Below are 15,879 nucleotides of genomic sequence, written 5' to 3'. Positions count from 1 at the left end.
CAGTGACTGACAGCAGGGCTCCTATCACCACAAAATGGAACTGAACCCATGTTAACAATAGACACACTCAAAGTCACTTCCCTGAACCACTACGAAGAATGGAGCAGTGGATAAAATAAACACCCTCTCGACCCATCTCTGATTTTAGTACAATAGCTAAGTGAATTTTGAATTGCAGGAAAAGAATGCTTTTCAAGGCTTCTAAAACACTGCAATTAATGATTCGTCTATAATTTCCTATGTTCTCTGTGCATGTCTCCACTGCCCTCTGGTGGATGGAATGTCAGACTCACTCAAATGTTTATTGGCCTAGTGGTTGCAGCATAAAAACTCTTAACAGTACGGCACAAGCAGGGGTTACCTTTAGCTCTTTATTGAGGAGTAAATATGAACATACCCTACCCAGCCCCTGTATCTATCTCAGAAACCTGATGCCTTGCTCAGTGAAGTTTAAAAAAAAAAAAAAAAAAAAAAAAGGCAAAATCTTCCCCCTTGCCCTTTTTGCTTGGTTACCTTTAACACGGGTTTTCACACTCTTTCCCCCCCCAAAAGCCAGGCTATTCCTGTGAAGGTCAGCGGCAGAGAGTGCACAGCTTCCTTTCTAGTCCTACCCATCTTCCCAGACTGCAATGAGTGAATAGCCATTTTCACTAAAAAAGGGGAACACACCTCAGTCTCTAAACCTATTTGTATTTATTGAGTACAAGTCATTATTTAGTAGAATTATAAAAGAACTGTACATTAGAGGTATAAAAATATGAAATAAACTTTGAATCATCTTAGGTAAAACTACCATTTTTTCAAGCTTTAAAAACATGTAACTTGCACAATTTGGCATCTTACCTTGACATCTGATTTCATACAATGTAAAACTAGGAAACTCCCCCAAATATAAGCTTTAGAAAGGTGACTGCATTAGAAAAAGAAAAAACACACACCCCACAGCAATGCCCAGTCACACAAGTAACCATCAATAATTTACTAGTTTACGACACAATGGCACGGTCAGACAAATTAAAAGCTTCCCTGTCCACATGATTTACCCATTAACAAGAACAGACAAATTAGTTCCATTGAAAGATGCAGTATAGCTTTTCCTCTTCCAGTTATTAAAAAGTGGTTAACAGAAAACACTAGAAGGGTTTTTTTTTTTAAAGTATTTGGCATGCTTTATACTTGTACCATTTAAATTTGATACCACTTTGTAGTAAAAATTAAATAAATATAAATATGTTAAATAAATATATTGTAAAAGAATAATACACATGTATTACATCAGAACCCAGCATTTCTTAATGCTGTTCACACATTTAATGCTTGTCACAGCTTTAGGGCCACTGAAAAGGAATACTGCATCCTTTCAAATGTAAAGAAAATGTATATAAAAGCTTCACCTTGGACATCATTATCAATCCAGACATACAGGAACTCAGGTTCCATTGCTTATTACTACTTTCATTCACCAATTAAAAATGTGGTCCATAATTTCACTGTTCTTTAGAGCAATTCATATTTAGATCCCTTTCCCGCTACAGGATCACATTGCCTCTGGCTCAGTAACTGAAGACCTTCTTAAGAAGAAAGAAAGGAACAATTTTAGCCAGACAGTTACTGTATCCAACATACCAACTGGCCTCTTTCCTACAAAGAAACTAGAAACGGACATCTGAATATGCTTCTCCAAATTACAGTATACCTTAGTTTTTAATACTGTGATCTAAGCCAAATACTGTCATTGCCTTTCTGTGAACATTTGGCTGATCTCTCAAAACCCCATGGCATGCAGCCTTGCACTTGTGAAGTAAATAGAACTGACTGATTTTTCCAATCGGTAATGTATCGGATGGCATTGTATCTACCCAAGAATTGGGGACTAATATTCAAGGGTTGCACTGATTAATTAGAAATTACATTCTCTTTACAGGTTTTGGATATTTTCAGATTATTCCCTTTACAATCACTGTATTGTATCTAAGACACTGTTTCAAATGCAGAATATGGCAGTAGTGCAATAGCAGGTTTGGATGGTTTGCTACAACTAAAAGGCTCCTTTTCCAGATCCTAATGCCTAGTAACGATATGGTTTCAGTCACTGTGTTTGATTCTGTGCAGTAAAATATATGAATTATAAAATCAAGTACAATGTAAGTAAGTTCAACAGCAGAATGATGTTTACACACAGCTGTTTGCACTCCATTTTCACTTTCTTTCTTAAAAGCTGCCTTAGGATAACTCCACCAGCTTGGTTCAATGCTTTTCTGAAGTTAGCTCTCATTCCTTGTGCTCCTGTTGTCCTTTTCCTGCTTCAGCGCAGACACAACATAAGGCACGTTTGGAAGCTTGGTTTCTTCAAAGAGACATTTTACTCTTTGATGATCCCACTTGTCCCTGCTAAAGGTAGGCCAATTTCACAGCCTTATGCTTGGAATGTTCATCACAGAGAAGGGAGCCCCATCTCCACCCTCTCAAATGGTATCTCCTGGAAGTCTCTGCTCTGCAGAATCCTGACTATAATAATGCTGAAAGAGTCGTTCCCGGCTGCAGATTTGCATTGCGTGGTAGGTGTGAAGGAGAAGGCAAGGGAAACGAGACGTGAAATAACATACAAAATAGTCTGGGATAGAGCCCAGCGTCTCCTGCACTTCCAGGGGCAGTTCTCTGTAATGATGTTTCTAGGGAAAAAAAAAAAAGATACAGAAGAGCATTCTTTATAGGGTATTCACTTTCTTCCTCTATGCAACATACTAAAGAGATCCCCATGAACAAGAAGCAGTTTAGTGGCCAAAGAAGACTTACTAAATGACAAGTATCAGTTTATAGTGGTAGATTGTTGGCAGTAAAGTGGACCACCACCTAAGATAAGCCAATAAAAAGATGGTTTAGGTGGAAACAGAAAGGGTAACATTCAAGTAATTTAAAATGCTGTTTATACTTCTAAATAGGCATGGAGAATATGACAGGTATGGGTGGCAAAAGTTTTACGTGGTACAGATTCTAAGGTGGTTTGATGCTGGTTCACACACACACCCCTTTACCTTATTTCTCATCGCCCGCAGAAGATCCCGTACTGAGCCCCCTTTATAGGATCTGAATTTTCGAAGATCTGCAAAAGCAAATAGGCTGTGTTTGTTTGTTTTTTTTAAATGAACTGATGTGTACAAAGTCCTCCAGGGAGCTGATCTGTTGCTATCTCCCATACTTGCAGCCAAAACACGTGAGAGAGCTGTTTGTACTGTTCTGGCCAGGTACATCAGGATCTGAAGTATTATAACCTTTTTCAAACACTAAAGGAAAAAAATCAGTGCAGGAGGCATATTGACAATGCAGAATATTAAACAGTTTGATGCATGTGTGACCCGTATGATTTTTGAACTGTATCATCTCTGCTCTTAAAAAGTAAAATGTAAATACCGCTAAAGCCTGGTAAGTAAACAATGGAAAATAGGGCCTGAAATGGCCACACTCTTGTTTTTTGTGTTTGCATGCTTGTTTTAAGTCACTCAGTTCTAAAATAGGGTTATATATGTGTGTGTGTGCGCGTGCACAGGTGTACGTATATGTACTTTTTAATTTAGAACAATTCAGTACTTCAGTTGCAGGCCAAGTTCTCATGTAACAAATCTGAAAGACAATGGTATTGCTGCCTTCCTGTACATGCAGGTTAGGGATAATAGCTTGTAATTCCCTTACATTATTATGGAATATAATCTCAGTTACCTGTCTGAAGGGGAACCGTGATGTGCTCTCTCCAGTCCATTTTTACCACCTTTCTCCCTCCTCTCTCTAACTGCTTGACTATGGGACCATCTAGAGATTCTTTTTCTATTCGGTCACTCACATCCTGTAAGAAATGTTCAAGTTCCTTCAAATGCTGTATTTTTACTTCCAACTCCTACCCACTCCCCACCCTCCCAATTACAAATTGCCACCCTCTGCCAGATTAAAGGGTGTCCTGAAAAATGGCTGTTTGTTGCTGTGAGACAGTACAATGTAATTGGACTGAACATAGGATTGGTAGTCAGGAGCTATCTGCTAGAGTTCTTTCAACATAGAAAACCCAACATGCTCACTGGACTGAAACCCTCCAAAGGGCTGGACATTTTCTTACCTGCACTGACTAAGCACACAACCTCACTTCTTTGTTCCTTACATTGCATGTTCATCAACTGCTGATTCTACATGCAACTATCTCAAAGACTTTAAACTTGAAGTTTTAGAGTACAAGATTTTAAAAACGTATGCAGAATGTTTCATCCTGGACAAAATAAAAAATTGACAAGACAGACCTGAAAAAACTGGAGCTGTCTTTCTAGATCCCAGAAGAATGGGTGCTTCAGCACACAGCTGGCAGATGGACGTTTCTGAGGATCCATGTTTATCATCTGCTCTATTAAGTCACGAGCGACTATGTCCTCTACGAGAAAAAGGGTGATTATTCCCAGATTGTCTGAAACAGTTAAAGTTGTTTTCAGTCTTTAAGAAGCCATCACGACACCTTCGAGTTTGTCAGAGATTTAGAATTTCCAGTTGGATGCTCAGCCTACAAAAAACAGGCCAAATCCTGCCCTGATTTATAGTCTGTGCAACCCACCAGAAAGTCATTGGGGTTGAATCAGTACAGCTAAGAGCAAAGGTCAGTTCAATCTTTTTAACATCCTGGATTTACATGAAATTCCTCTTAAAACTATCACAGTAAAGCTTGGAGGGCTCAAAACTTTGCAATCACCCGGAATTTCATACGCTTTAGGACAGTAAAGTCAATAGTTTTAAGGGCTTCTAAGTTATGAAAAGGAGCTTCCCATACAATTACTTCAGGTGCTTGTACTTCACATTTGCAACTTTGGGGTCATGGTGATTCATAGGTCTCAGACCATTTCCAGTGGTGTTTTGGGAGCTAGAATAAACTGTGCAGTGCTTTACATTTAACAGAGTAGGAACACATCCACCTACTTACCGTGCTTCTCTGAATTTAAGGAGTCCAGACTGTAAACACCGAGTAGAATGTTGGCTTGCCGCTGCAGGGATTTGCCAAAGGGATGACTGCCTTCAGATACCACGTAATAGAAGACACAGCCAGCCGAAAAGATGTCCACAGTGTATGTCTGCAAATGAACATATGGTTTATAAGCAACATTACAATATAGTTTATTCAATACTTTGGGTCAACTTCACAAGTCAGTTGTGCATCTGAGGGAACAATAGAAGCTTCTATAATCACACTTCTCTCTACAATATTCTAAAGTAATTAGAACATGGCAAATCCTGCACTAAACCCACCTCCAAGAACATCTCCTGTCTTAAGTGACCACTTAAAGTATCCCCACTTTTCTAGTACAATCCCATTCTATTGCTAAAGGCCACCATGAGTAAGTAACTGATTTTTGTTGGCCCCTTGGGTGATCACTTTGATTTCACTAGGACTACAAAATATGGAACAGGATAATACAGTAATAGCCCACTAATCAGAAAGTTCAGCCCTCAACAAGAGCTAGTTGTGTTCAGAACCTCTGAAAATTAGTCCACAGACATTTTAGTTCCAAACTAGCTTGAATGAAGAGGCAATGAACTGTGGATGTAAAGGTCTGACTGCAACAGTGTGACACTTGCCAATCCCACTCCATGGAACTTCCCTAACCCTCGGAACAAGAACAAATGTGATTGACTTACAGGGTTCTCTTTGCAATCTTCACTCAGCATCTCTGGAGCGATCCACCCTTCAGTGCCTGGCACACCAGACTGACGGCTAAAACTGTGCCTGCCCACTGCCAGCTTCTTACACAGGCCGAAGTCTGAAATCATGGCTTTGACCTTGCCATGGGCATTGGGCATTGAAATTAGGATATTATGAGGTTTCAAATCCCTGTGGACTAATACAAACACCAATTAACTGACACCGGGTAGCACCAAGAGCATTTTTAATTGTTTTATTTATTTGGAATGAAATCCTTTCACATTACTGAAGCAGTTTTTGTTAACGGTCAGGGATCTATAGGCTTAAGCTCAAGGCACCTGTTGCCTATTCTACCCCATTTCCTTCAAATCTTGCAAGTTCTTGTTAGAGCCATCACCACCTCCACACATCCCCAGGTATTCCAAAGCCATCATTTGTTATATTCGACTTCTACAGTAGCTGAGAAGCTCAAAGCAAATGCTAATATAGCAGGGAAGTATCATCCCCATTTTACAGCTAGGGAAAACTGAGGCTTAGAGGGGTTGTGTCACATACAAGTCTGTGGAAGAGCTGGGAATGAAGCTAGATTTCCTGGTTCCCAGTGCTGCTCTATCATGGCCACTCGTGAATGGGCATCATGGAATGGCATTGTTATTTAAAAAAGGAAAGAAAAAGAATGAGTGGTCTCCACTTCTCCCAGCCACCCAGCAATAAACTACATGGCTGCCATAGCTCCCTGCACCAGGCTGGCTTATTTTGCTTCTTCACCAATAAAACATACAGTCACCTGAAATTGAAACGAAGGGCCTTCTTACCAATATTGAGAGAGTGTAGATAAGCAAGACCAGATGTCGTCTGTTGCAGTAGGTTAATGGGCTGTAAGCCATGGCGACTGAAGTCCTTCTGCTCCACATACTATACATTATATAAGGGAAAACAGAAAGTAAGCCTAAAACCCCAGCATGTTCTTTATACACTGGTCTCTACATAGATCTCAGGCCACTGAAAAGCTCCCTCAACAGAAGTAAATTCTACCCATCTAATGAGAGCTGGTTATAGGCTATCCCACAGACAAAGGGGAACTTTAAGACATCATACTGTACTAAAATTCCACAAGCCTGTTGCGCAGAGAGCCCATGTGCTGATCCACTCCAGCGTGCTCTTCAAATGAAGGACTTTTATTTACAAGGGGATCCCAAATAAAAGCGAAGAGCAATAGACTGCCCAGTAAATCAGCAGAGTGAATTTTTTCAGCCCAGCATTTATTTATTTTTGCCAAAAATGCAGACTGAAACTTTGTGTCTTTGAGTCAAACTCCACCCCCACCTGAAAAAATAATTCAGAAAAAAACCAAAGTGTATGAGTTTTGACATTTTCAAAACATAACGTTATGATTTTTCAATTCAAAATGCCCTTTAATTTAGAATTTTATTGCAATTTTATTTTTAAAAAGGTTAACTCCTGCCCCCCCTAAAATTAAATGAAACTTTGTGTTTTGGGTTTCACTCAACTAAATTTTTTCCCCCCAGTTTGGGCACAAAAGCAAAAACCCAGCTATTTGTACATACTCATAGAGGTATGAAGGGACCATTGTGATCTTCTAGTCTGACCTGTGTAGCACAGGCCACAGAACTTCCCCAAAATAATTCTTGGAGCAGATCTTTTCAACAAACAGGCAATCATGATTTAAAATGGTCAGTGATGGAGAATCCCACACGACCCTTGGTAAATTGTTCCAATGGCTAATTACTCTCACCATTAAAAATTTATACCTTATTTCCAGTCTGAATTTGTCTGGCTTCAACTTCAAGCCATTGGATCGTTTTATACCTTCTCTGCTAGATTAAAAGACCATTCTTAACTATCTGTTCCCCATATGGATACTTATACACGGTCATCAGCTCACCCGTTAATCTTCTCTTTGTTAAACTAAATGGATTGAGCTCTTTGAGTCTACCACTATATGGCATGTTTCCTAATCCTTTAATCATTCCTGTGGCTCTTCTTCGAACCCTCTCTAATTTATCAATATCATTCGCAAATTGTGGACAACAGAATTGGATGCAGTATTCCAGCAGCAGTTACACCACTGCCAAATATAATGGTAAAATATCTTGTCTATTCCAACTTAAGATTCCCCTTTTTATGTATCCCCGGATTGCATTAGCTCTTTTGGCCACAGCGTTATCCTGGGAGTTCATGTTCAGCCAGGACCCCCAGATCTTTTCCAGGATCACGGCTTTGCAGGATGAAGTCTCCCATTCTGTAAGTATGGCTATATTCTTTATTCCTAGGTGTATACATTTACATTTAGCCATATTAAAATGCATACTGTTTGCTTGCACCTAGTTTACCAAGTGACCCAGATTGCTCTGCATAGGTGACCTGTCCTCTTAATCCCCCAAATTTTGTGTCATCTGCAAACTTTATCAGTGATGACTTTTATGTTTTCTTCTAGGTCATTGATAAAAATGTTAAATAGCATAGGGCCAAGAACCAGTCCCTGCAAGATCTGGTTGAAAAAACACCCACTTGAAGAGAATTTCCAATTACATTTTGAGATCTATTTGTTAGCCAATTTTTAATCCATTTAATGTGTGCCAAGTACATTTTATATTGTTCTAGTTTTTTTAATTACGATGTGGTGTGGGTACCTGTGATCCTAAGCAACCAAGTCAAATGCTTTACAGAAGTTTAAGTATATTATGTCAACACTATTACCTTTATCAACCACACTTGTAATTTCATCCAAAAAAAAAAAAAAATCAAGTTAGTTTGACAGGACCTATTTTCCCTAAGCTCACGTTGATTTGCATTAATTACATCATGATTATTAATTGAGTCTTATTAATTGAGTCCAGTATCAGGAGCTCCATTAACTTGCCCGGGATCAATGTCAGGCTGACAGGCCAATAATTACCAAGACATCCCATTTACTATTTTTAAAAACTGGCACAGCATTAGCTTTCTACTCTACCGCTCAGTATTAAATCTCCCTTATTTCCACAGTGAGAGCCCAAGATAGCTGGAGCTTTTACTCGTCAGTTTCCCTAGATGGCCTGGTTTTTAAAGGAACATAATTATGTTTAGGTTTTATCCTAGCTCAGAGAAACCTTTCAACAGGAATTTAACTCTGAGCAAATGCTGCTCATTAGCACTGCCCTAATGAGGAGGCTGAAAGTAGGTAGGCCAAGGTGTCCAGCATCTTACTCACACCAGGCTAAGCAAAGCCCTTGCCTCACTTCCCCCCACAAAGCTTTCCTTAGCACATGCGCCACCTGCACACTCACGCTGCTGGGCTTCTTTAAAAGGCGGCTCTCAGGACAAGCTAAAGCCTTAAGAAGCAACATTTTAGAGAGGCTACTAGTGAGGGCAGCAGATGCCTTACACATGGTGGGAGATACAGAGTGACTGAGAATGAGCCTTTTTCAAGAACACATATAGAAGGTTCAATAGACACACTTCTCTTATATCAGAGACCTGGGGAGGGCTGGGAAGTCAAATGGCAGGAACACACAGCAAAGGGGGAAAAGGAATGTTGTCTGGGCAGAGGAAGCCAGGGAGGAGGAAGGGTAAGAAAAAGTTTTCTTCTTCTGTTTTACCACCCAAGCACTGGCAGGCACTGGGACACTGATGCCATACCCCTTCTCTTTATTATAGTTGCTGATTACAAGATAGAAGGAAAACAGCAATTGTGTATAGCCCATGAGGCTGTGTTCTTTGCTTCTGTGATACCAGAGTATTACAGTAAATTGGGCTGTCTCAGATTCACCCTGGACTATGATAACACTGAAGGGATGATGATGATGATACAAGGAGGAAAGCCTCTTAACTACACATACAGCAAACGACTATGTTGTAAAAGTAAATAACCAATTACAGATGGTGATTTGGGTAACATCAGAAATGTTGTCTGCATAGAACAGGTGCCTGAACTGCAGACTCAAAGCAGAATTTAGAGTCTGCCATTGAGAAGCCTTTCACAGCCTGTTTTTTCTCTCTGCCTTTACCCCACAGCCAAAGCTCTTTGCTTTAGCAATTTTTTGTTTGTAAGTGACCTGTTACCTCCTGTAAGGTGGCAGCACAGAGCTCTATGGCAATGTACTGAAACTGCCTGTCCTTCTCAGTGCAGAAATAGCGGATCACGTTGGGGTGCTCGTCCGACTCACGCAGCAGCTGCACCTCGCGGTCAGCAAAGCTGAAGCATTCAGGGAGAATTCTTTTCACCGCCACATCTCTGTTATCAAATGTCCCTCTGTAGACAGTGAACCGTATAGCAGAGAAACCTCTTAGAGTCAGTTTGTGCACTGAGATAGGTGGGTTACATGGAACACATTTCACACAGATAGATTTAAAAAGCACTTCTCCAGTATTGGACAAGGTGCCTCTGTTCAATGCTTTCATTTCAAACAAATATTTACAAATGACGACAATAACTCTGGATTTTTGTTAGTGAAGGGACACTGCAGAAAAGAGACGCACACACATGCACAGAGCGCTTACTTTTAAAAGTCTCATGGGAATGTTTCCATTCATATTAGACCATAAGAATTTTTTTAAAAATATTCAAAAAAATAGTGGGGCATTAATTGGGCTCTAAAATCAAATGCATGGATTGTCTTGTACCTGTAAACAATTGTTCCTTCAGCTCCATGTCCCAGTACGTTTTTCGGGCTAAATGAAATCTTGCCGACCATTACTATGCGTGTGTCCTCATCTGAACAAAAATAAGCAGCAAAAGGATTAATTTAAGGCAGATTTTAAAAGTCAGCACTTTGCAGTTGCATATCCATATGGAGTCGGTATGTAAAACCTCCTCTTTCAAGTTTAAATGCACAACACTGAGAACTAAGAAAGAGGGAGGGAGGAGATCTAGGGCCAGGCTTTCAAAACTACATATACATTGCTGACAAGTTTTTGTACAGGCTGACATTCAGATTTGGGCATGCAAACTGCACCTGGGTGGCTGGACACCAGACTATCCAATTCATGATTTCAAACATTCTGTGTACAGATCAGGACAGCCCCAGTGGGGCTGGAGCCCTTTGGAATTTCGACAAAAGGTCATGGCTGGGGACATACATGAGACAAGCAGCTTTTAGGAGACAAGAAGCCCTTTCCAGTTTTTAAAATGCTTATGTGAATGTAGCATTGGTGGAAGGTGCCGAACTGACAGCGCTGCAGAGTGCGTGCAGTGCAGGCACTGTGCTGCCCTCATGGTGGAACTTACTTCCCTGGAGGGACCACAGACAACATGCAGAGGAGAGGGGAGAGTCCAGTTTCCGTGGTCTACTCAATTCTTGGCTTCTATTAATGCCAATATAACAATTTTTTTAAATAAGCTGGATTTTTCTGCATTAGGGTCTGGACTGAGGCCGCCAACCCACTTCAAATATGCCAATGAGCACTTGGCCCATGAGCAGCCCAATCCTGCACTCCTGACCCAGGCAAACCTTCTAGTGAAGTCAGTGGTAGGATTAAGCCTAAAATGACAAAAACTTGTGGTCAGCATTGAAAAAAGAATTTGAAAAGTTGCCTCTCACTAGAAGAGCTCAAGAATAGGGGTGGAGAGAATACACCCAATGGTGGACATGAATCCCAAAAATCAGGATTCAAGACCAGATGTCTTTCTAGGAGATGTTCTAGCTCAACCAGAAGTCCTGGGCTTGCTGCAGGAATCAAAGGAGGAAGTTCTCTGGCCTGCGTTATACAACAGGAGGTCACACTGGTTCCTTCAGGTCTTAATCTATGAAATACTGTCAATATCCTATGTTTGTCGTCCCCCGACCCCTTCTTGTGCTTTATTACCTTTGGCAGTGGGGGAAATGTTACAAACTTTCTGATTTGAATTCTTATTGGGACATACGATGAAAGAAGTTAGATTAACGTTACCTCCCTCTTCCTGCTCAGTGGAGAGACATCTCCCAGTGTCAGAGCCAGAGAGGTTGGAATACGCTGAGTGGTTTGATGCTTTGGGAGACACGTTCGGTGTGCTGGTAGCTGAACTCTCCGTCTGCACATAGGAGGTGTCCAAAAAGTCTGCCTCTGGGGGGAGATCGCTGGGGGCACTGAAGGGCAGTTGCTGTTGCTGCGTACTCTTCAGAAGGAAAGAGATGATCTTAACACCACAGCAATGAAGGAATAAAAATCTCAATAGACATGCAGACAAGGTGGCATGTCCATGGCTCAGCATCCAGAAAAGGCAGATTCTACTATCCTCTAAGTGAAAAACTTCTCATTGCCAGACTCCTAACTTATTTCTGGTAGGGCAGTTAAAGAGTCTCTGTAACCCAAACTGTTCTCTACCTTGTTATACATTTTTAAAGCATGGTTGATGACTCAGGCTGGTAGTTTGTTGTAGCAAAAAATGCCATTAGCCTGAAGTTTATTTTCCCTTAGAAAAGCATCTTTAGACTGAATAGCTACCGTTAAACAGTAAAAGGGTACAGTAAAACAAAGGGTACAGGTAAAACAAAGATCAGAGAAGTGGATGGGGGCGGGGATCTTCTGGTAAATTCAATGGTCTTTGGATCAACACACACACAAAATAACTATGGGCAAAAATCCATGGAAGAGTCTTGCAGGTGGAATAGGAAAAGTCTCAAGTGTAATGGTGTGTGTCACAGAAATCACTGCCACATCAAACATGCAGTAGCCTTAGTTATCAGATTGCATATCTGTGAGTTATCATGGTGATAACAATTATTACTGATAGCTAATGGAGAAAACAGAATTGCCCTTCTTTTATGAAGTCGTGACTCTTTTCCTCCCCAACTCCTGCATCATCTTTACCAGGCTAGGCTGCCACACATTACAGCCCTTTCTCAGAATTCACTAGAATATCAAGCTCAATCAGCATTACCATTGGACAGGTGATGACGAATGCTACCCAGCCCACAAACAAAAAGGTGCTCAGGATGATTGTGGCCATGTCTTTCAGCATGGAATCTACGGGAGCCTCTGGCCGAGGTACAGGTGGACTGGGCTTCTCTTCAATGTCCTTTGGAATGGTAGGAGGCAATTCTTTTGAGGAACCTTCAACTATACCAATAACCTAGGAACACAGAAGACTCCATCAGTTCAAAGTCTCAATGGATAATGTACGTTATATATGCTAGTACAGCTGTTAGTACAGTACATTTCAATGCGGGCCCATTTCTTAAAAGCTTACTGACGTGCAAGACTCTCTTGGATGTAATGGTGGCTCACAGCAAAATTGGTCAATCTTCTGAGGACCCTGCAGTTCATTCATTCAATGGACTATTTCCACTGAAGACAATGGGAGTTTTGTATGTGCAAGGAAAGCAGGACTCAGCTTTAAGTCTGATATCAAGAGTTCTATAACACAGAATAATGCCAATGACACCCCATGGGAGGGTACTGTGCTGCACTTTCACAAAGAACTTGGGAAAATTCCCTACACTTTGTCCTACAGAGTCCAAGTTCTCCCAAAATTTTCATTTCCCTCCCCTGTAATTTTCCAGTGGCTTCTTCAGTTATTCAGTAATACGATCAGGTTATTTACAAACCTCCTCAAAACTGGCTTTTTCAGAGTCAGCTGGAATCACATTTTCATGCGGTTTAGGCAAACTGCTTGGAAATTTCTCCAGGATTTTTGTAGGGGCTGATAATGGTGTTTCATGGTGTCCTTTAAATAAAACAACATTTGTTACAAGAATTGTTACTTTTTAGGGCAAACATGCTTGATTTTGGTATCTCTGCCAAGAAGCAATACTCAGGGCTTATTTGCATTAATAAAATGGCTTGAGGCCATCACAGAATAGAGCGCAGAAGAACTTTCAGCCTCTTAGCTGGGAATTCCCAGTTATACAGGAGTGTGCTGTCTCGTAATGTGTGTTTGGAGATACTGTGGGTTATGACAGTTTAGAATAAAATGAGGCTGTCTTATATGTACCTTAACACCAGAGCACTGTCCCTGTGGAATGACCCAAAGCTTGGAAGATTTGGGTATATATCTGAAAACTGTGACATGCCCTTTGAAGTGAAGCAATGCTCTTGCTCTTAAAGGCTCTAAACCTGCAAGTATTGATTATGGCCAGACTTCAGCAGGACTTGTGCTCAGGCTCTGGCTGCAGATTTGGACCCTGATTTTGTCTCTTGTTGAAAATAAATATTGAATAACTACCCTTTCAGTGAGCATTGCCCATCCTGTGCACTGAATGAGACAGGGGCCTTTGGAAAATACAGGATATGATCATGTAATTAAAAACTGTATCATAATGTATATGCATAAGGGGGCCAAATTAGGGTGGTAAGGCAAACTTATTTCTGGCATCCTCTAACTTTTGAGTGCTTGACTTTGCATCTTTTAATGTGGTGGTTTTGGATGTAATTTAAAATACTTTGTATATGGTAACAATAATCTCTGTTTGGATTATTGCTTTTGTCCACCAGAGGACAGTGCAACAGAGAGCGGGTGGAATATTACTGACTTCCTGGTACCTATTAACAGCCAGTGGTTCCTCCAGTAGTTGAGTTTCTTTTCTTTCAATCCTGCTGAAAATTTTAGATCCGTACTAGGAGTGATAACACACTCGCCATTGTCTTCAATAGTAACTCCTTCTGTTTTGGGGCCCTCTAACAGAGGTATGGCTCGACCACGGGGCTAAAAAGACAGAGATTTATTTTACAGTTAACAAAGCACTCTCTCTCTCCACAACACTTTACAAAACCTCAGAGAATTTACCAGTCTAACTCGGACAAAAGACGGGACATAACTCAAAAGTCATATTAGAAATGCCACAAGCTTTCCCTTGGAATTAAGTAAATGTTTAACTCAAAATATTTTATTGCTAAATTACAGGTGGGAAGCTCCACCTTAATTTGGGGTTTACTTCATATACCATGCCTCTCATACCGCAGGGTCAGAGAGTGTTAGCAAGCAACAAGTTACATGCCAGCAATGCAGTAACTGCTCGTAAACATGAGAGCCATTATGCCCTCAGCCATAGTTCACACAGCCTTGGACGTTAGATCCTGCATTACTGAGAGAAGGAGTCTTGCTTAGGAGGTGGGGTTGCCTCCCCCCACCTTGTTTTTAAAAAAAAAAAAAATAGGAAAAAGGATCTTTACCTTCCTCCCAGGCTAGCCACAATCCAGCAAACAGAAACTTGCTTTAACATCTCATCATAATGTTGGTGCTTTCAACAGTATGAACTGGGTGGCAACTTTAACATCAATAACCACAACACATTGTCAATAGTGGTAGAAACAGCCTTGATACGTTACTTGAACTCACATGGTCTGGTTCAGATGTGGGAGGGTTTCCGTCCCAGCTCAGCCAGAGAGAGACACTTCCTGACTAGCTATAACTAAATATTACATACAGCACTGGAAACCATTCTTGAAAGAAGGTTGTACTGTCAAATTTTCATGGTTTTCTGTGGCTTCCTTGATCTGTAATTTGTTACTTTAAAAGTCCTAGTTGCTCAGCAGTCCTCTGTGAACTGCTTTTGTTATTTAACTAAGATTATAGTCCTTAAGGTTGTGAAGATCCCTTTCCAAATATGAATGGAGTGTGATCAGTGCAGGGCTTCTTACCCACAAAAAGTCTTCTGTACAGCATTCCTATCCTTTATAGCTGGGAAATGTTGAACAGTGACAAGATATCAATCAAACCATTTAATTTAGGAAAGCATATTATGCTTTATCACAACAAGATCGAGAATCACTAAATAATCCATAACACAAAGAATCATTGTATCTATATTCTGTGTGTATTATGTCTATTTCTCATTTGAATGAATTTAAGTACTTAGCAGATTTTAAAATAAAAACCACTCCGTATATTTGAAAAATATATATATATTTTTTTTCCCAGCTGAAACTGACACTTGCATTTTTTGCTATGACAAAGCTGTGAGTTTTCCAATGTTTTGCCAGGACAAACAGCCTTAAATGATAACTAGAGATGGGCCTAAACACTCCAAACACTGGGAGACCTGATAAAGGGTTAATTCTCAACTGTTCAGCACAGAACCATACCTAATACTAGAAAGTGGGCTTTTCAAAACATGGTATCAAAGTCCTGAAGTATCTAACTTACCACAATAGCCACTCCTTCATGCACCATTGATGGAGATGCATACAAGCTCGTTGAGTATTTTCCTACATAGAGCGTAGGTCTAGAACAACAACAAAAGTTAGGGAGAAAGTTCCAAATGGCTGTTTTTACCACCTAAGTTACA

At 40.5% G+C, this 15,879-nt stretch overlaps 1 protein-coding gene across 2 annotated transcripts in view; it reads right to left on the bottom strand.

Moving 5' to 3' along the window:
* Positions 1-676: 676 nt before the first annotated feature.
* ERN1 (endoplasmic reticulum to nucleus signaling 1) overlaps positions 677-15,879 on the bottom strand; it is a 62,287-nt gene continuing 47,084 nt past the window's right edge. For both annotated transcript variants that reach the window (XM_037914295.2, XM_037914296.2), the window contains exons 9-22: positions 15,738-15,816; positions 14,135-14,297; positions 13,201-13,319; positions 12,534-12,725; positions 11,564-11,768; positions 10,298-10,388; positions 9,737-9,926; positions 6,487-6,586; positions 5,668-5,867; positions 4,955-5,102; positions 4,287-4,414; positions 3,718-3,841; positions 3,036-3,103; positions 677-2,672 (exon numbers count right to left, since the gene is read on the bottom strand). In XM_037914295.2, the coding sequence (XP_037770223.1) occupies positions 2,466-2,672; positions 3,036-3,103; positions 3,718-3,841; positions 4,287-4,414; positions 4,955-5,102; positions 5,668-5,867; positions 6,487-6,586; positions 9,737-9,926; positions 10,298-10,388; positions 11,564-11,768; positions 12,534-12,725; positions 13,201-13,319; positions 14,135-14,297; positions 15,738-15,816 (2,014 nt within the window). In that variant the 3' untranslated portion in view covers positions 677-2,465. The remainder of the gene's footprint in view (positions 2,673-3,035; positions 3,104-3,717; positions 3,842-4,286; positions 4,415-4,954; positions 5,103-5,667; positions 5,868-6,486; positions 6,587-9,736; positions 9,927-10,297; positions 10,389-11,563; positions 11,769-12,533; positions 12,726-13,200; positions 13,320-14,134; positions 14,298-15,737; positions 15,817-15,879) is intronic.

The sequence above is a fragment of the Chelonia mydas genome, chromosome 14 (assembly GCF_015237465.2).
Source record: "Chelonia mydas isolate rCheMyd1 chromosome 14, rCheMyd1.pri.v2, whole genome shotgun sequence".
NCBI lineage: Eukaryota > Metazoa > Chordata > Testudines > Cheloniidae > Chelonia > Chelonia mydas.
The sequence above is the reverse complement of the archived record's forward strand: the minus strand, read 5'-3'. Positions and strand labels throughout refer to the sequence as shown.